A 21,941-nucleotide genomic window follows, 5' to 3' on the forward strand; every position below is an offset into this window, starting at 1 on the left:
TGTCCGATCCATCCCATTCTCAACACCCAGAGACGGCTCGTTACTGAATAAATTCAACACTCAAAGGCAGTCCAGTTACAGGCTGTTTCTCTCCATCTTTCTTTACAGGATTGGAGACAGTTAAGTGCACCGTCAGACCGGCTCATAAAGGACAGAGACGGTTTGAACAACACCACACAGACACAGAATCAGTCTTTCATTTTTTTTCAGTGTGTCCATATTACGCTCAGTAACAGTATCCCGCCTTCATGTACAGAACTAGAGAGAGAGAAAGACAGACAGAGACACACAGGCAGACAGGCATAGTATCCGTCTCACACTTCTCATCGGTGTGTCAGTTTCACACATCAGAAACAGTATCCCACCTTCACGGACAGCGCTCGAGAGAGAGTGATACAGAGAGAGACACAGACAGACACAGTATCAGTCTCACACTTCCCATCATTGTGTCCGTTTCACAAACAATAAACAGCATCACACCTTCACGTACAGCGCTAGAGAGAGAGATGCAGACAGGCACAGTATCAGCCTTACGGTTCCTTTCAGTGTGTCTGTACCACGCTCAAGATCAGTATCCCACCTCCATTTACAGTACAAAAGAGAGAAAGAGAAACTGACCTGTAATTGCCTGTTTTCATCCAATAACAAATCAGGAGATATTCCATTCCAATTGCTAACCAAAGTGGAGTGACAGAAGTTGCAGTCTCATTTCTCACTGATATTATTTCGGAGACAGACACATTATTCATCCCTCTCTCGGGGACAGAGTCACACATTTAACCCTCTCTTCCATTTTGTACCCTCAGCAATCTTGCAGCTCAGTATTACTCTCAGCAGCCGAGAGTTTCACTCCGATTAAAATAAACTGGGACTGTTGCCGTTAGATATTATTCCTACACGGTCCCAGCAAATACACCGACTCCCACTTTCCTCCTATATTTTTCCATGATGTGGAGATGCCGGTGATGGACTGGGGTTGACAATTGTAAATAATTTTACAACACCAAGTTATAGTCCAGCAATTTTATTTTAAATATGTTACATTTGCCTGAGGAAGGAGAAAATCTCCGAAAGCTTGTGAATTTAAAATAAAATTGCTGGACTATAACTTGGTGTTGTAAAATTGTTTACAATTATATTTTTCCAGGAATGGTTTGAGGAATCCTCCCTCCTGTTTCGGAGTTACACGATCTATTATCAGTGCAGAGTCCAAGAATGAACAGAACCCATTGGCTCATTCCACAGCCGTCCACTTTATCTCTGAAAGACTCTTTACCATCAAAAGATACCGAGAAAAACAGCAGGGATGGAAACATCTAGTTTAATAGTCAGAGATTGTAAAGTCAGTCTGGATTCCAGCGTTAGGCACAGGTGGAATCCCATCTGTTTTCCATTCTGGTGCCTTTTCCTGCACTGCCTGAGGACCCCATTCCCTCTGACCTTTCCCCCAGACCCACTTCCTTTGCTCAGACTCTGAAAAATTCCAATTGGGGAAAGTTTCCATCGATTTTTGTATTGGGAATTAAAACAGATATCTGCGCATGCGTGACTCAGCCCCGCCCCCATAGCTGATAATTGGTGAGCAGAAGAGCGCATGCGCGATCCCCTCCCCCAGCTCGGCCTGTGGGCGACATTCCCTCAGTGAGCGGAAGAAGATGGTTTAAAACAGCCGGGAATGGAGAGATCACGGCCCCCGGGGGAAGGGAGCAAAGAGCAGCCTCGTTACAGCAGCTCATCGCTTCGGGACCGTGTCCGCAGATGGGCTCAGAGATCGGCATTGAGTCCGGGGGAAGGGCAGGGGGAGTCCGGGGACTGTTTTGTAAGAGGCGGAGTGGATCAGGAACTGGTCCCGGAACATGGAGTGAGAGGGGGAAGGGAGAGGTCATTCTCGGGCTGTGTTTGTGCAGGATGTGTCCAGGGTAAGGGAGACAGAATGGGAAGAAACTGCTATTTAAAATCATTGCTGCTTTCTCTCCCCAAACCAGTAGTGAATGGTCCTGGTTTCGTTCCAGTCTCACCCTGTTTATTGTTATTGGACAGTGAAGAGTGGAACCAGAGCCGGACAGTGAGGATGTGGGGAGTTATACAAAGAGCGTCTGTTGCAGTCACCAGGTGAGAAGTGTGAAGGACACAATTTAAACAACGGCTGTTTGCTTTCGGTTGAATGTTTCGTCCTCTGGGAGAGGGGATTAGAAACCTGACGTGTGCATAGGTCCCCGCCCCATCGGGTCGTCCCATTCATGGATCAGTGCAGAGGTTGGGTTGTGTCTGGATGTCACTAAATTGTTCTAAAACAGCCCAACACACCTGGTATGCAGAAGCTGAGTGCTTCATTACTGCAGTGGATTCAGACACTGACACTGTTTGTATGGCTGGTTTTCATAATGATCATTAACAGAGAGATTAAACTGATCACCTTTGTATTATCTTCCTCTCTGGTTCTGGAGTTACAACAGTTACTTTTTCTTCCAACAGGCAAATAATTGAAGGGCCAAGAATAAATGTGATGTTTCCTCCACCCGAGGCACAAGGAACAGTGCAGCCAGCTCCTTCTCACACACGGTAGGTACATTATCACTCACAGAGCACAGAGACACAGACAGGTCATCAGTTCCACAGTCACAGGCATCACAATTATTCAGTCTCAGACTGATCCCAAGATTCGGAGACACATTTTCAATCCAAGAGGGAAACAGAGCAGTTGAGGCAGACGCTTTTTCCATTTCGCCCTAACTCAGTATCTACTAGTATCTACCCGAAAAGGTAGATACAAAAAACCCAGTCCAAAGTCACGCTTTCAGATTGTCAATCTCACAGTAGAGGAACATTAGCTACGAATTAAATATCAGACAGAAATCACACATGAAATCCAATGGAAAGGTACAGAATGAATCCCAATAATGTACCCCGAGATTCAAATTGAATACTGGCCCAGAATTCTCACACACGTATGAGTTTAATACATGTAGTTTCGATTCGAATAGTGCATCATGAGATATAAATTGCATACCAGTCCAAAACTCTCAGACAAACAATTGGATTGAGAAATGCTGTGACAGCATAACATGAGAAACAAATTAGATACCAGTTTATAATACACTCATTTTGAGATTTAAAGATACAGTTTCAATTCTATTAGCACCGACTGAATTACACATTACATACCAGTCCAAACATATCACCACATCAGTTTGAAAGATACATTATCATTCAAATTTGTGTTCACAGAGATACCAATTTAATCATAGTCCAAAAAGCGCACAAATTATCTGATTGAAATCTTCCAGCATCAAATCCTAAAGTGTATCCATATTTTCCATTTAAATAATGACAAAAACTATTTAAACATTAAGATATTAAAGCTACAGCATTGAATGCAATAATATAATCTGAGAGAAAATTATAGGCAGATACAGAATGAATCTCACACTCACATAACGTACCAGAGACTGACAGATGCAGAAGGAATCCCAATCTCTCACACAGTACCAAAGACTGACAGATACAGAATGAATCCCACACTCACATACAGTGACAAGGACTGACAGATACCGAGTTCATCCCACACACTCATAAAGCGCAAGAGACTTACAGATAAAGTATGAATCCCACACTCATACAAGCGACCTGATACTGAGATTCAGAATGAATCCCAAACTAACATACAGTATGAGAAACTGAATATATGGAAATAAATCAACACACACGCACAGTACCAGCGAAGGTGTATACAGAATGAAACCCACACTCGCAGACAGTACCAGGAACTGACAGGAACAGACTGAATCTCACTCACACACAGTAACAGAGACTGACATATACAGAATGAATCCCACACTCACACACAGTACCAGAGACTGGCAGGAACAGACTGAATCTCACTCACACACAGTAACAGAGACTGACATATACAGAATGAATCCCACACTCACATACAATACCAGAGATTGACAGATACCGAATGAAACCCACACTCACAGACAATACCAGAGACGAACATATACAGAATGAAACCCACACTCACAGACAGTACCAGAGACTGGCAGGAACATAATGAATTCCACACTCACACACAGTACCTTGGACATACATATACAGAATGAATCCCACACTCACACACATTACCAGGATTTGAGAAATACGGAAGGAATCCCACAATCACGCAGTGCCAGAGACTGACAGATACACAATGAAGCACACACACACACACACACAGTACCAGAGAGTGACCCAAGGTACAGAATGAATTCTACATTCACACACAGTACCAGGGAATGACAGATACAGAATGAATCACACACACACACACACACACACACACACTCACACAGTACCACCGATTGACAGATACAGAATGAATCTCACAGTCATGTTACTGCAGACTGAGTTGCACATCACATACCAATCCAAAAATCTCAGTGTCAGATTGAAAGATCTGGTGCAGACTGAGTTACATATTATATACATTGCTAAATATTCATACAGTATTATAATGAAAAATACAGTATCAATACCATTGGTACAGACGGAGCTACACATTACATACCAGTCGAAAAATCTCATACAATGTTAGACTGAAAGATACAGTAGCAATTTCATTAGTGCAGACTGAGCCACACAATATAGAGCAGTCCACGAATCTATTACCATATCAGACTCAAAGATATAATATCAATTCCATTAGCACAGACTGAGCTACATGTTACATACGAGTCCAAAAATCTGATGCAGTATCACATTGAAAGATTCAGTATCACTTCCATTAGTGCAGACTGAGCTACACCTCACATTCCAGTCCAAAAATCTCATACAATATCAGACTGATGGATACAGTATCAATTCCTTTATTCCAGGATGAGCTACATATTACTCACCAGTCCAAAAATATCATACAGTGTTAGACTCAAATACAGGCTTAATCCCATTATTGCAGAATGAGCTACACATTACATACCAGTCCAGTAATTTCACCATGAACAGAATGAAAGGTACATTATCATTCACAATAGAGTTCAGAGATTAAGATGTAATCCCACTCCAAAACTCATAAACGTTGTTTGATTAAAGAAAATCGAAAAGTGTATCCATATTTACAAATTAAATACTCGACAAAGAACTGTATATGATTTAAAGTATTAAAGTTACAGTTTCAAATACGATACTGTAAACTGAAATAAGAATACAGAATGAATCCAGACTTGTACATTGTTTCAGAGACTGAATTACAGAATGAATCCCACACTGAGATAAAGTTGCAGAGAATGGCAGATACAGAATGTATCCCACACTCACAGAAAGCACCAGAGACTGACAGATACTGAATGTATCCCACACTCACATACAGCACCAGAGACTGACAGATAGAGAATGAATCCATCACTTATATACAGTACCTGAGACTGACAGATGCAGAATATACCCCATGCTCACACTCAGTACTTGAGACTGATAGATACAAAATGAATCCCAAACTCACGCACAGTACCAGAGACGGACAGATACAGAATAAACACCACTCTCACATACAATACCAGAGACTGACCTCTACTGGACGTAAGCGAGAACTGTAAAAGAGAGGAACAAATTCACATGATCTGTCGTTACAGAAACAGTACAATCTGCAATGTGAGGAAAGTTTCTGTCTGTAACTTCTATCTCGTATTTTTGCGCATTTTGACAGTGAAAAATGAAGACAATTCATTCATAATAAAGTTTTTGTTTTACTCATTCGATAGTTGTGATTTTGCCCCATTATATTTCACTGTACATTGCGCAGTATTTCTCTCTGATTTCTCAGGACACGATTTACATTGCTCCTCTACCCCATTTAGATTCTTATTTTCCAAGCAGTACGTGGCCTCCTTATTCCCCCTGGCAAAATGTAGCACCTCACACTTTTCTATATTGAAATTGAATGGACATTTGCACGGCCGTTCAGCAAGCTGATTTTGTCACAGTCATCCTCAGTATAGACAATACTCCCGAAATTTAACACAGCATTACAAGTAGTGTTTGATCCAACAAAATGTACTTGTAGCTCGTCTCCATTCCAGTTTTTCTAAATCCCACTCGTGCAATATAATGTGAAGAATGAGTTTATCTTCTGTCCCTCTCTCTTCCATAAACTTCAATGACCCGGGGTTTGGGGACATCTACTGGCCGGATGCAGAACTGCAACAGTTCGGAACAAATTGCTGAAACCGGACAATGTGCAGTGTGAGCGTGTTTTTGATTGGTGGCAGGATTCAAATCTGATTTTTTTTAACCTGCCCATTAACCTTTATTGTTTGTTATTGAAAAGCAAATAGTGCCGGAAAGTAAGGATATGGGGAGTTAGACAGAGAGCATCCATTGGAGGCATCAGGTGAAAAGTGTGACGGACACATTTTAAACAGCGGCTGTTATGTTTCGGTTGAACGGATAGTCCCATGGGAGAGGCGATTAGAAAGCTGACCTGTACAAAGGTCCCTGCCCCATCGGGTAGTCCCATTCATGGATCAGTGCAGGGGTTGGGTTGTGTCTAGATTTCAATAAATTGTTGTAAAATAACCCAATACCCCTGGTGTGCAGAAGCTGAGTGCTGCAGTGCAGTCAGACACTGACACTGTTTGTATCGCTGGTTTTCATTTGTGGATATTACAATGATTACTAACAGAGATTCAATTGATCACTTTTGTATTTTCTACCTCACCTGTTCTTGAGTTACAAGAGATACTTTCTCTTTCTACAGTCAAATCCTTGAAAGACCCAGAATCAGTGTGATGTTACCTCCACCCGAGGCACAAGGAACAGTGCAGCCAGCTCTTTCTCACACACAGTATGTACATTATCAAAAACAAAGCACAGAGACACAGACAAGTCATCAGACCCACAGTCTCAGACAGCAGAAATAGTCAATCCCACACTGATCCCAATCCAACAGTCAAACAGAGCAGGAGAGACAGACGGAATTTCCATTTCACAACAACTCAGTACCGCTGACCGAAGTTAATTAATTCCCAGTCCAAAATCACACCCACTATCAGATTGAAAGGCACTGTGTTAATCTCACATTAGTTCAGCCTTAGCTACAAATTAAATACCCGATAGAACTGACACATGGTACCGATTGTTATGTACAGAATGAATCCCAATAGTGTACCCCAAGATTCAAATTAAATACCAGCCCACAACTCACACACATTATGAGTTTAAAGATGCAGTATTCATGCCAATAGTGTACACTGAGATACAAATTAGATAGCAGTTCAGATGTTACCCATGTTTGACTCACATATTTGTCCAAAAAAACCTCATAGTATCAGAATGAAATGTACAGTTTCAATTCCTTTACTGCAGACTGAGCTACACATTAGATACCAATCCAAAATTCTCATAGCGTATCAGAATGAAAGACACAGTATCCATTCCATTAATGCAGACTGAGCTACACATCACATGCCAGTCCAAAAATCTCAGTGTCAGATTGAAAGATACAGTATCAATTCCATCAGGACAGAGTGAAATGCACATTAGATACCTGTCACTGACATTCACTTTCAAACTGAAAGATACAGTTTCGATTTGATTGGTACTGACTGAGCTAAACGATACATACCAGTATACAAATCTCACACAGTAGCAGACTGAAAGATACAGTATCAATCTCATTAGTGTGGACTGAGCGACACATTAAATACCTGTCCAAAAATCACATTCAGTGTCAAACTGAAAGGCAGAGTATCAATATCTTTACTGCATTCTGAGCAACACATTGAATATGATTTCTGGACTGGTATACAGTGTCAGGTTGAAACATACACTATCAATTCCATTAGTGCAGATTGAGCTACACATTAGATATCTTGCAAAATTTGAATACAGTAACGTACTGGAAGATACAATCTCAATTTGTTTACTGTAGACAGAGGTACACATTAGATACCTGTCCAAAAATCTCATACAGTATCAGACTGAATGAGATAGAATCAATTCTATTAGTGCAGACTGAGCGACACATTGCATACCAGTTCAAATAAAAATCAGTGCCAGCTTGAAAGATACAGACTCAATTTCATTTGTGCAGGCTGAGCAACACAATGTATACAGTCCAAAAAAAACATTCAGGGTCATGCTGAAAGATACAATATGAATCCCAGTCGTGCAGACTGAGCTACACATTATATACAGTCCAAAAATCACATTCAGTATCAAACTGAAAGGCATAGTTTCACTTCCATTAGTGCAGACTGAGCTACATATTGTATACAGTCCAAAATTCGTATGTTTATTATCATTCTGAAACATACAGTATGAATCCTATTAGTGTAGACGAAGCTACACATTATATACCAGTCCAATAATCTCTTCAAGCTGATGCTGAAAGTACGGCATCAATTCCATGAGCGCAGACTGATTTATTCCTTAAACACCAGTCCAAGTATAGCACACAGTGTCAGCCTGAAAGATACAGTATCAATCCCATTAATGCAGACTGAGCTACACCTTACATCCACATCCGAAAATCACACAGTGTCAGCTTGAAAGATAAAGTATCAATTCCACCAGCCCAGACTGAGCTACTTAATAAATACCAGTCCAATAATTTCATTGTAATAGATTGAAATGTACATTATCATTTACAATGGTCTTCACAGAGATTAAGATGTAATCCTACACCAAAACTCACACATTGTTTGATTAAAACAAAATCCATAAGTGTATCCATATTTACAAATTAACGCAAGACGAAGGACTGTGCATACGTTAATGTATTAAAGATACAGTTTCAAGCAACACACTTTAACCTGATATAAGAATACAGAAGGAATCTAGACTTGCATTTTGTCCCAGAGACTGAGTAACAGAATGAATCCCACACTGAGCTAAAATATCAGACTGACAGTCACAGAATGAATCCCACACTCACAGATAGAACCAGAGACTGACAGACAAAGAATGAATCCCACACTCACACACAGTACCAGAGACTGACAGATTCAGAATGAGTCCCACATTCACACACACAGTACCAGAGACTGATATATTCAGAATGAATCCCACACTCACACACAGTACCAGAGACTGACATATTCAGAATGAATCACACACTCACACACAGTACCAGAGGCTGACAGATACAGAATGAATCCCACACTCACACACAGTACCAGAGACTGACATATTCAGAATGAATCCCACACTCACACACAGTACCAGAGGCTGACAGATACAGAATGAATCCCACACTCACACACAGTACCAGAGACTGACATATTCAGAATGAATCCCACACTCACACACAGTACCAGAGACTGACATATTCAGAATGAATCCCACACTCACACACAGTACCAGAGGCTGACAGCTACAGAATGAATCCCACACTCACACACAGTACCAGAGACACACATATAGAGAATGAATCCCACACTCACACACTGTACCAGAGACTGATATATACAGAATGAATCCCACACTCACATGCAGTACCAGAGACTGACAGATACAAAATGAATCTCACACTCTCACACTGTACCAGAGACTGACAGAGACAGAATGAATCCCAAACTCACACACAGTACCAGAGGCTGACAGATACAGAATGAATCCCACACTCACAGACTGTACTGGAGACTGAGAGATTCACAATGAATTCCACACTCACACACAGTACCAGACACTGACGGATAGAGAATTAATCTCACACTCACATACAGTACCAGTAACTGACGGATAGAGAATTAATCTCACACTCACATACAGTACTGGAGACTGACAGATACAGAATGAATATAGAGTCTGACATCTACTGGCCGTAAGGGAGAACTGTAGCAGATTGGAACAAATTCACATCATTGTGACAGAAACAGGACAAAGTGCAATGTGAGGAAATAGTTTCTCTCTGTAACTTCTACTCTCGTATTTTTTCATATTTCACATTGAAAAATGAAGACAATTGATTCATAATAAAGTTTTTGTTTCGCTCATTGAAAAGTTATCAATTTCCACATTATATTTCACTCGACATTGCGCAATATTTCTTTCTGATTTCTCAGGACACGATTTAGATTAATTCAAATAAATCGAAATAAAACACAAATAAAAACTGAGCACAAAGCTGGAAGTTTTAATGGCGACCGTCAAAAGTGAAAGGGATAAAATATAGAAAAAAATAAAAATGAAACTGCTGGAGAGATTCAGCAGGTCCGGCAGCATCTGTGGAGAATTGAATCTCGGGTTAACGGTTCAGGACTATGACCCTTCTATAGTTCAGAACGTTTAATCCGATATAACTTAAATAAGGAACGGGAATCAGCAGAGGGAAAAACTTCAGAAAATCAATTAATTTCACTGAATGTGGGCAATTGTGTCTCGTATCCACGATACAGGTCAGGACAAATAATAATACCAAGGGACAAAGTTAAATTCAACGTTATGGGGGCAGAAATGAATTCTAAAAGTATTTTTTATATAAATTAGACCCGTTTGGAAAAATTATCGCTCTGAACATCATCAAATTCGGTTCCAGACTTGGTGTTTCTGAATTCAGCGTGCTGGGATTCAAACCTGTTGGAATTAACTGTTTGGAAGGCAGCTATACTCACCATTATAGCGCCTTATTTCACTCGGAGGTAGAAATAGTGTGTTTCTGTGGAATTTCGGACTGAATTGCTCCCTTTGGGTTTCTGGCATTTTAATCAAAGACAATAAATAGTTCCCAAACATCAGCCCCTGAACAGACAAAACAAGCTGGTGGAATTTCTCATTCATAGATATTAAAAAACAGGATGACAAAAGCGTTAGGAAGAGGTTTGGAAGAAGTCACAAAAACAATTAGGGAAGCAAACAGGAACCACGAAATCAAATTATCAAGGAATGTAAAAATAAATAGTAAATTATTCTACAGACACAAAAATAACAGAAAGAATATCAGAATATCTTGAGTGCCACTCAGGGATTCACAAGATAAACTCACAGGTAATGTCAGCGAAATGGCAGAAATATTGAATTATTACTTTGCCTCAGTATTTACCCGGGAGATTAACAGGGTGAATTTCATATTAGAGGAAGAGGTCAATAAAGATATCAAGACATTTAAGTGGAAAGGGTGGTTAAACTCTGGTCCAGTTGGATTACATCCGCACATATTAAGTGAAGCAAAGGAAGAGATAGCAGAGGCACTGTTACATATATAGGAAAAAAATAATCACAAAAAGGAATAATACCAGAGGGCTAGATGAAAGTTAATAGCATTCTTATGACTTAAAACAGGAGATAGAACAAGTCCGGGGAACTATAGACCAGTTAACTAAAGGTCGGTGGTAGGAATAATCATGGAATCTTTTACTCAACAAAGCAATAGAAAAACATCTAGAAACCGAAAATATAATAAAGAATAGTTAGCACGGATTTCAGAAAGGGAAGGTTTAACAGTTTGACAGAAGGTATGAAAGTTTAAATTACAGTGCAACATAACTTATCTGCTTTTCAATTCTATTCCTCTAGAAATAAACCTCTGTGTTTTCTTTCTATGGCCTTATCAACCTGTGTTGCTACTTTTAATGATTTGTCAATCTGTACCCCTAAACCCCTTTGCTCTTCTACCCCATTTAGAATCGTATTTTCCAAGCAGTACGTGGCCTCCTTATTCCCCCGAGCAAAATGCACCACCTCACAACTTTCTTTATGGAAATTCAATGGCCATTTACATCGCCTTTCAGCAAGCTTATTGAAGTCTTCTTGAATTTTGTTAGATTCTTCCTCACTATAGGCTGTACACCCTAAATTAATTACAAGCATTTAATACAGCATTACAACGAATGTTTGGTCTAACAAAATGTTCTCCATTCGGAGTTTTTCGAAATCCCACTCTTGCAATATAATGTGAAGAATGAGTTTATCTTCTGTCCCTCTCTCATCTGCAAACTTCAATGACCCGGGGTTTGGGGACATCTACTGGCCGGAAGCAGAACTGCAACAGTTCGGAACAAATTGCTGAAACCGGACAACGTGAAGTGTGAGCGTGTTTGTGATTGGTGGCAGCTATTAAATCAGATTGGATATCTGAAGAAACCAATCAGAGAGTGAAAGGAAACGTTGACAGAGCATCACTCCCAATGAGCCAATCACAACATGCCTTCCCCCATCCCTCATTACCATAGGGCTGTCGGGCTGCCGATTTAACCCGAGCTCGGAGCAGATTTGAATCATTTCTGAGTCTGAAATTGAGTTTGAAAATGCCTGAGGACAAGAAAGCAGCTCCCAAGAAGGGCGCCAAGAAAAACTTGAGTAAAGCACCAGCCAAGCGCGGCAAGAAGCGGAGAAAGTCGAGGAAGGAGAGTTACTCCATCTACGTCTACAAAGTGATGAAGCAGGTTCACCCCGACACCGGCATCTCCTCCAAGGCCATGAGCATCATGAACTCCTTTGTGAACGATATTTTCGAGCGCATCGCGAGTGAGGCTTCCCGCCTGGCCCATTATAATAAACGCCACACCATCAGCTCCCGGGAGATCCAGACCGCCGTGCGCCTGCTGCTGCCCGGGGAACTGGCCAAACACGCCGTGTCGGAAGGGACAAAGGCGGTGACCAAATACACCAGCTCCAAGTAAAACTCCACAATCAACTGAAAAAGAAACTTAAACAAAAAGGCTCTTTTAAGAGCCACCCACAGTCTCTCTGAAGACGCTGTACCGACACTTCTGCATGGACTCATTTTACTGTCGATAGTTTGATACTAACTGTCTCTATATAACTTCTGCTTTTGTAATTTCTCTTGAAATCTGGAAGATTCTCATAATCACTGCCAGGTATAATCTGTGCGTCGCTTTTTATTTATTCCCAAGAACAAAAATCGTGTCCCTGATCCTCTCATTCCCGTTCATATTCCGCCCCTTCCTCCGCATCTGCCCCTTCAGAGCCGTCTTAAGGCGGTGGATTAGAGTTCAGTCATTTCTTTCTCCTTTTCACGTTTATTTGTTCATTATTCCGGAATATCACTTTCAGAACCGCAATCCTTTGAAATGCAGCAACGCTGAAAGGGACTTCACACCGAGTACAGAATAGTCTAAAGACTCTATAACTGTTCGACTTCTTACACCAGGAGTCTCGGCTCCGGTTTCGATCGCGCTGCAGCTCCTGTGAACAGGGATCAATCCACAATCCGTGGTTTGTTACTATTACAAAGATTGAGCTGGAATCTGTCCCGTTACAAAATGGGGCTTTATTCCCGCCGGATTGAAAGCGAACGGAGAATGAAGCGACTTCTAACTGGAATGTAAAAGATTCTGGAAGTTGTGACGGAAAACGTGGAATAACAGAGTAAAAGGAGAGAGATTTTTAAACCTTTGTCTTTACGCGACATTATTTACTAAATCCGCTTCTGGTGTTACAAATATATTGGCGGGCTTTCCAAATTTCAAAAAAACGGTTCAGTTCGGTATTTTCCGCCTTTTTCGCATTGCCGGCTATTGATTGGTGAATAAAACGTCTCTCTGATTGGACTGTTCGTTGAACCAATGAGAGTGAGGACAGATGGACCAATCACAATTGTCCCCACTGTACTCCTCCAGAAGGTACAAGAAGGGCGAGTGCGGGAGGATTTCTTCATTCTTTGCGAAAGTGTTTGTGAGATTGTGGAAATGTCTGGAAGAGGAAAAACCGGCGGTAAAACTCGGGCCAAGGCCAAGTCTCGCTCATCCCGGGCCGGACTGCAGTTCCCTGTGGGCCGTGTTCACAGGCTCCTGCGAAAGGGGAACTACGCTGAACGTGTGGGTGCCGGAGCCCCGGTATATCTGGCTGCTGTGCTCGAGTATCTGACGGCTGAAATCCTCGAGTTGGCCGGCAACGCGGCCCGCGACAATAAGAAGACCCGTATCATCCCCAGACACCTGCAGCTGGCCATCCGCAACGACGAGGAGCTCAACAAGCTGCTGGGACGGGTGACCATCGCTCAGGGCGGGGTGCTGCCGAATATCCAGGCCGTGCTGCTGCCGAAGAAAACCAGCAATGTGAGCTCCAAGAGCAAGTAAATCGGCCAAGATTTAATCTGATAAAACCAAAGGCTCTTTTCAGAGCCACCCACTGTATCTGTGAAAGGGCTGGTTACTGTCTGAAGAGACTGACCTATTGATCACAGGTGTCCCCGGTCTACGTTAATATATTACATTACTACAGCGGTTAAAGTAATGGGAGCCAATGTAAGTCACCGAGCACATGGGTGACAGGTGAACGGGAGTTGGTGGGAGTTCGAATAGGGCAACGGAGATTTGGAGAAATTCATGTTCACAGAGGGCGGAAGATCGGAGGCTGACCAGGAGAGCATTGGAATAGCAAAGTCTGGAGGTATCAAGGGAATGGATGAGGGTTTCAGCACCAGAGGAGCTGAGGCAGGGGCGGAGACGCGCGATGTTTCAAAGGTGGAATTAGGTCTTGGTGATGGAGCGGATATGTGGTCGGACGCTCATCTCAGGGTCAGATTGGACACAAAGGTTACGAACGGTCATATTTCGGACCACACAGTGACCAGGGACTAGTCTCTGTCCATCCCGGTCCCGGAATCTATCCAGTCCGCACACAGGACCTGGGTCTGTCCATCCCGGTCCCTGAATCTATCCAGTCCTCACACAGGACCTGGGTCTGTCCATCCCGGTCCCTGAATCTATCCAGTCTCGATACAGGACCTGGGTCTGTCCATCCAGGCCCCTGAATCTATCCAGTCCCCATACAGGATCTGGGTCTGTCTATCCCATTCCCTGAATCTATCCAATCCCTCGACAGGACCTGGGTCTGTCCATCCCGGTCCCTGAATCTATCCAGTTTCACACTGACTCCAGCTCTAATTCAATTCATAATAGCCACACATGACCAATCTCCATCCATCCATGTCCATGAATCTAACCAGTCCCACGGAAGATCTGTCACCATCCCGGTCCCTGAATCTATCCAGTCCCCACACAGGACCTGGGTCTGTCCATCCAATACCAGAATCTATCCAGTCCCCACACAAGACCTGGGTCTGTTCATTCGGTTCCCTGAATCTGTCCAGTTCCCAATGTTTTCAGCTCTAATAAACACATTGTACCCACACAGGAACTGTCTCTGTCCATCCCAGGACCTGAATCTATCCAGTCGCCACACAGGATCATTCTCCATTCATCCCAGTGCCTGATTCTATCCAGTCCCATACTGACCCAAGCACGGAAAGGTACAGATTGCCTTCAACACCGATTGATGTTTATTGAACTATTGGGCGCCTCCTGTCAGCTACAAATCTGAAAACTAAAACTCCCTCTTCCAACGGTTCCGTCGCGGCACTGATTGATTCTGTTACGATGGAGATTGTATTGGATCTGTAGTGGGACTCATTTATTCAATTTAAATTTTACTTTCCGCCTTTTTTTCCGAGATATCCTTGAATATTAAGCCGGAGTCTGTAAGGATTGTGTCTGAATTTATGTTCCGCATTTGTTGCTGGTGAAAATTTTAGACAGAACGGTAACTAATTCCTGGAGGCGGAGCTTGAAGTTCCACGTCCGCTTGTCCGTCATTCTGAGCCAGTCTCCTCCCCTCCCGCACTTCATGCTCTGTCTGTCATTCAAACACTCCTCCCCGGCCTCTCCGATAATGTGCCTTTCTCAACCAGGTCGGGGCGGGCTGCATAAATAGAGAAGAAAGGCGAGAGTTTTTCATTCAGGGGCGGTTTGAGTGAAGAATCATCATGTCTGGGAGAGGTAAAGGAGGCAAAGGACTGGGCAAAGGCGGAGCCAAGCGGCACCGGAAAGTGCTTCGTGATAACATCCAGGGGATCACCAAACCAGCCATCCGACGCCTGGCTCGCCGTGGCGGTGTCAAGCGGATCTCGGGTCTGATCTACGAGGAAACCCGCGGGGTGCTGAAGGTTTTCCTGGAGAATGTGATCAGGGACGCGGTCACCTATACTGAACACGCCAAGCGCAAGACGGTCACTGCCATGGATGTGGTGTACGCTCTGAAACGGCAGGGCCGCACTCTCTATGGATTCGGCGGCTGAACGACTCGACCATTTCCAACCGGACACAAACCAAAGGCTCTTCTAAGAGCCACCCACCGCCTCACAGAGAGAGCACTGACCTGGGAACTGGTGCGGGATATATGGGGCTTGGGAATAGTTTTATTATTATGAGGAGTTTTCTGGAACACACAGTAACGTAACGTGGGATCGGCGGCGAGCTGCACCGGTTACTGAGAGGAACATTTCCCTCATTGAGTGCACTGAATTATCCAGGGAACGTTACAAGTGAGTTTACCCCGAGCTGAATTCCCCACTCAGTAAAATGTTCCTTCACTCCATTCGCTCTGTTTTGGTTCTATTTATCAGTCAGATGTTGTGATGTGGGACCGGGGGTTTCCATGGGAGAACAGGTTGAGCTGAGCCGCTGTGATAAGGGCCCAGCTTGTGATATGGATTTTCCCTCTGACGGTTGTTTCTGACACTGATACTGAGAGGGTTTGTGAAATTGAACCGTTTGAGCTCAGTCATTGGGGACCTGGAATTACCACAGGCCCAACTCAAAGTCCGCTGAAAACTGAGACTACCTCTCATTGGTTGCTTTGCTTGAAAACTAATTTTCTTAACCAATCGGAGAGACGACAATAAGAAAACGGAGCAAATGAGTGGCCTCAATTGACCGATTTTTTTAAATTTGAAAAAGGCCGCCAATTTCAGTGTATGAAATAAGTGAATTACTCGGACATGTCGTTTTTACACAAAGACTTAAAATCTCTTTGTAATAATGTTATTCCGTATTACACGTCCCAAATTCCTTGCGCTGTTTCAAAAATATATTGTCTTCTAACTTGCGGAATAAAACCCAAATGTCACTTCTACCTGTAAAAGTAACAAATCACAGGTTATCGATTGATTCCGTTGCAGGGACTGAACAGGAACCGTGTGTCCTGAAAACGGAATCATTGACGAAGCCTTAAAATGAGCCGATTCTTTTCCCCAAGGCGTTCATTCCGGATTGTTACACTGCAGGGAACGTGTTGCTTATATGCGCGATATTAAGATCAGTAATTAATTATTTCAGAGACTCGCTCCACAGTGAGAAAGAGGAAGTAACTAAATTCTGATTCTCAGCCCTGAAAGTGGTGGTTAACGGGAAAACCGGGGGCGGTGCAAATCTGAATGAGAGCGAGAGCAAAGCAAAAGGGAATTGAACGAATCGCGGACCCGTGTTCACTTTATTGGGCAGTAAATTCTGCAGAGACAAACATTAAAATGGGGGAGTTTCACTGACTTTCTTTCAATTTCCCCACCAGATTCAAAGGATGATGATCGAAATGAATAAATTGACGACATAAGTGCTGTGGGCGGCTCTTAAAATAGCCGTTGTTTTTTTTCAGTACGTTGTGGAGTTTTACTTGGAGCTGGTGTTCTTGGTCACCGCCTTTGTCCCTTCCGACACGGCGTGTTTGGCCAGTTCCCCGGGCAGCAGCAGGCGCACGGCGGTCTGGATCTCCCGGGAGCTGATGGTGTGGCGTTTATTATAATGGGCCAGGCGGGAAGCCTCACCCGCGAAGCGCTCGAAAATATCGTTCACAAAGGAGTTCATGATGCTCATGGCCTTGGAGGAGATGCCGGTGTCGGGGTGAACCTGCTTCATCACTTTGTAGATGTAGATGGAGTAACTCTCCTTCCTCGACTTTCTTCGCTTCTTGCTGCCTTTGATGGCGATTTATTCACCGTTTTTTGTTGACCTTCTTAGGAAGTGTTTTCTTCACCGACATTTTCAAATTCAATTTCAGACACAGCATCAACCAAAATCCGCTCCGAGTTCAGATTATACGGGCAGCCCTTTCGTTCTGCCAATTCATTCTGCATCTGTTAGTTTCGAGTACTGTGTGTGAGTGTGGGATTCATTCTGTATCTGGTACTGTATGTGAATGTGGGATTCATTCTGTATCTAGTACTGTGTGTGAGTGTGGGATTCATTCTGTATCTGGTACTGTATGTGAATGTGGGATTCATTCTGTATCTGGTACTGTGTGAGTGTGAGAGTCATTCTGTATCTGGTACTGTGTGTGAGTGTGGGAGTCATTCTGTATCTGGTACTGTGTGTGAATGTGGGAGACATTCTGTATCTGGAATTGGATTTGAGAGTGGGATTCATTCTGTATCTGGTACTGTATGAGAATGTGGGATTGATTCTGTATCTAGTACTGTATGTGAATGTGGGATTCATTCTCTATCTGCTACTGTGTGTGAGTGTGGGATTCATTCAGTATCTGGAACTGTGTATGAGTGTGGGATTCATTCAGTATCTAGTAATGTGTGTGAGTGAGGGATTCATTCTGTATCTGGTACTGTATGTGAATGAGGGATTAATTCTCTATCTGTTACTGTATGTGAGTGTGGGATTCATTCTGTATCTAGTAATGTGTGTGAGTGAGGGATTCATTCTGTATCTGGTACTGTATGTGAATGTGGGATTCATTCTGTATCTGGTACTGTATGTGAGTGTGGGATTCATTCTGTATCTGGTACTGTATGTGAATGTGGGTTTCATTCTGTATCTGTACTGTATGTGAATGTGGGATTCATTCTGTATCTGGTACTGTATGTGAATGTGGGATTCATTCTGTATCTGGGACTGTGTGTGAATGTGTAATTCATTCTGTATCTGGTACTGTATGTGAATGTGGGATTCATTCTGTATCTGGTACTGTGTGTGAATGTGGGATTCATTCTGTATCTGGTACTGTATGTGAATGTGGAATTCATTCTGTATCTGGTACTGTGTGTGAATGTGGGATTCATTCTGTATCTTGTACTGTATGTGAATATGGGATTCATTCTGTATCTGGTACTGTATGTGAATATGGGATTCATTCTGTATCTGGTACTGTATGTGAATTTGGGATTCATTCTGTATCTGGGACTGTGTGTGAATGTGTGATTCATTCTGTATCTGGTACTGTATGTGAATATGGGATTCATTCTGTATCTGGTACTGTATGTGAATGTGTGATTCATTCTGTATCTGGTACTGTATGTGAATATGGGATTCATTCTGTATCTGGTACTGTGTGTGAGTGTGGGATTCATTCTGTATCTGGGACTGTATGTGAATATGGGATTCATTCTGTATCTTTCAGTCTCTGGTACTGTGTGTGAGTGTGGGATTCATTCTGTATCTGTCAGTCTCTGGTGCTGTGTGTGAGTGTCGGAATCATTCTGTATCTTTCAGTCTCTGGTACTGTGTGTGAGTGTGGGATTCATTCTGTACCTGTCATTCCATGGTACTCTGTGTGAGTTTGGGATTCATTCTGTATCTGTCAGTCTCTGGTGCTGTATGTGGGTGTGGGATTCATTCTGTATCTGTCAGTCTCTGGTGCTGTATGTGGGTGTGGGATTCATTCTGTATCTGTCAGTCTCTGGTGCTGTATGTGAGTGTGGGATTCATTCTGTATCTATCAGTCTCTGGTACTGTGTGTGGGTGTGGGATTCATTCTGTATCTCTCAGCCTCTGGTACTGTGTGTGATGGATTCATTCTGTATCTGCCAATCTCTGGTACTGTTTGAGTATCTGGGATTCATTCTGTATCTATCAGTTTCTGGAACAGTCCAAAAGTCAGGATTAATTCCATATCTGTCTTTAAATTGGAGATCAGCTTACAGTTTGGTGTTTGAATCTCTATCTTGTGTATATCTAAACCTATAAATAGTTTTCCCCATAGTAGTTAATTTTGAAAATATCGTGCACATTCGAATTTCTTGTTGCAGGTTTTAATGTGACAAGCTGTGTGCCCTTTGGACCAATATTAAACCTGTATCACAATGAACACTAACGCAATTGATCCTGGATCTCAGTCTCAAACTTTGAGATTTTTGGATTGCTATACAATGTGCAGCTCAGTCTGCACTCATGGAATTGATATTGTATCTTTCAGGGTGTCACTGTATGAGACTTTAGCACTTCTATGTAATGTGTTGCTCTGGGTCTAATCGAATTGTAACTTTCAGGTTCATAAAATGGGTGAGTTTTGAACTGGTAACTGATTTTGTTTCTCAGGTTATACTATCTTTCAGCATCTCTCACTCTGATACTATATGTGAGTTTTGGACTTGTATGTAATTTGTATCTCAGATTACAGAATTTGGATGGATACTGCATCTTTTAATATCACAATGTGTGTGAGTTATACTCATTATTTGAGATGAATCTTGGTTTACATTATTGGGGCTATTGCTGTATCTTTCAATCGGGCACCATGTATCAGTTCTATCTGTGATTTAATTTCGAGCTTAGGCTGCACTATTGTGAAATTGACACATTACCTTTCAATCTGATGGTGGGTGTGATAATGGACTGGGATTTGTGGATCTACCTGGCAGTTGTACTGAGTTGGGGTGAAATGGAAACAACGTCTGCCTCTCCTCCTCTGACTGTTTATTTGAAAGTGTGTCTGTGGTACTTGGCATCAGTGTGGGACTGACTACTTCTACTGTCTGAGACTGAGGAACTGATGACCTGTCTGTGTCTCTGTGCTCTGTGTGTGATAATGTACCTACTGTGTGTGAGAAGTTGGCTGCACTCTTCCTTGTGCCTCGGGTGGAGGAAAATCACATTTTTTCTGGCTCCTTCAAAAATTTGCCTGTAGAAAGAAAAAGTATCTCTTGTAACTCAAGAACAGGTGAGGTAGAAAATACAAAAGTGATCAGTTTAATGGTCTGTTAATGATCATTTTGAATATCCACAAATGAAAACCAGCGATACAAACAGTATCAGTGTCTGACTCCACTGAAGCACGCAGCTTCTGCACACCATAGAAACATAGAAAATAGGAGCAAGAGCAGGCCATTCGGCCCTTCGGGCCTGCTCCACCATTCAAAATGATCATGGCTGATCGCCTAACTCAGTATCCTGTTCCTGCTTTTCCCCCATATCCCTTGATACCTTTGGCATTCAAAAATGTATCGATTTTCTTATTGAATACATCTAATGACGAGGCCTCCACTGCCTTCTCTGGTGGCGAATTCCACAGGTTCATCACCATCTGAGTGAGTGAAGACATTTCTCCTCTCGGTTCTAAAGGTGCCAGATGTGTTGGGCTGTTTTAAAACAATTTCGTCACATCCAGACACAACACAACACAACATCTGCACTGATCCATGAATGGGACTACCGGATGGGACAGGGACCTTTGTACAGGCCTGGTTTCTAATCCCCTCTCCCATGGGATCGACCGTTCAACCGAAACCAAACAGCCGCTGTTTAAAATGTGTCGTTCACACTTCTCACCTGATCCCTGCAATCGATGCTCTTTGTATAACTCCCCACATCCTTACTGTCCGGCTCTGTTTCCACTCTTCACTGTCCAATAACAATCAACAAGGTGAGACTGGAACTAAACCAGGACCATTCACTACTGGTTTGGGGAGAGAATGCAGCAATGATTTTAAATAGCAGGTTCTTCCCATTCTGTCTCCCTTCCCCTGGACACACCCTGTACACACACAACCCGAGAATGACCTCTCCCTTCCCCCGCTCACTCCATGTTCCGGGACCAGTTCGTGATCCACTCCGCCTCTTACAAACAGCCCCCGGACTCCCCCTGCCCTTCCCCCGGACTCAATGCCGATCTCTGCGCCCATCTGCGGACACGGTCCCGAAGCGATGAGCTGCTGTAACGAGGCTGCTCTTTGCTCCCTTCCCCCGGGGGCCGTGATCTCTCCATTCCCGGCTGTTTTAAACCATCTTCTTCCGCTCACTGAGGGAATGGCGCCCACAGGCCGAGCTGGGGGAGGGGAGCGCGCATGCGCTCTTCTGCTCACCAACAATCAGCGCTGGGGGCGGGGCTGAGTCGCGCATGCGCAGATATCTGGTTTAATTCTCAATAAAAATCGATGGAAACTTTCCCCAATTGGAATTTTTCAGAGTCTGATCAAAGGAAGTGGGTCTGGGGGAAAGGTCAGA

The 21,941-nt window shown here is 43.0% G+C and overlaps 2 protein-coding genes and 2 long non-coding RNA genes across 4 annotated transcripts; 3 read left to right on the top strand and 1 right to left on the bottom strand.

Moving 5' to 3' along the window:
• The first annotated feature begins 2,033 nt into the window (after positions 1-2,033).
• On the top strand, positions 2,034-7,138 carry LOC137312657 (uncharacterized). The gene is made up of 3 exons (XR_010960777.1): positions 2,034-2,112; positions 2,476-2,562; positions 6,731-7,138. It is a non-coding gene; the product is annotated as an uncharacterized lncRNA (long non-coding RNA).
• A 5,080-nt stretch (positions 7,139-12,218) lies between these two features.
• On the top strand, positions 12,219-12,666 carry LOC137312440 (histone H2B type 1-B-like). Its single transcript, XM_067978997.1, has one exon. It carries the CDS (start codon positions 12,219-12,221, stop codon positions 12,591-12,593), a length of 375 nt encoding a protein of 124 aa, XP_067835098.1. The 3' UTR covers positions 12,594-12,666.
• A 3,034-nt stretch (positions 12,667-15,700) lies between these two features.
• On the top strand, positions 15,701-16,012 carry LOC137312529 (histone H4). Its single transcript, XM_067979067.1, has one exon. The coding sequence runs from the start codon at positions 15,701-15,703 to the stop codon at positions 16,010-16,012; it is 312 nt and encodes a 103-aa protein (XP_067835168.1).
• A 1,174-nt stretch (positions 16,013-17,186) lies between these two features.
• LOC137312438 (uncharacterized) lies at positions 17,187-21,509 on the bottom strand. Its single transcript, XR_010960737.1, has 2 exons — positions 21,267-21,509; positions 17,187-20,619 (listed from the first exon to the last, which is right to left on the bottom strand). It is a non-coding gene; the product is annotated as an uncharacterized lncRNA (long non-coding RNA).
• Positions 21,510-21,941: the final 432 nt, after the last annotated feature.

Source organism: Heptranchias perlo, unplaced genomic scaffold (assembly GCF_035084215.1).
Source record: "Heptranchias perlo isolate sHepPer1 unplaced genomic scaffold, sHepPer1.hap1 HAP1_SCAFFOLD_43, whole genome shotgun sequence".
In the NCBI taxonomy this organism is placed as follows: domain Eukaryota; kingdom Metazoa; phylum Chordata; class Chondrichthyes; order Hexanchiformes; family Hexanchidae; genus Heptranchias; species Heptranchias perlo.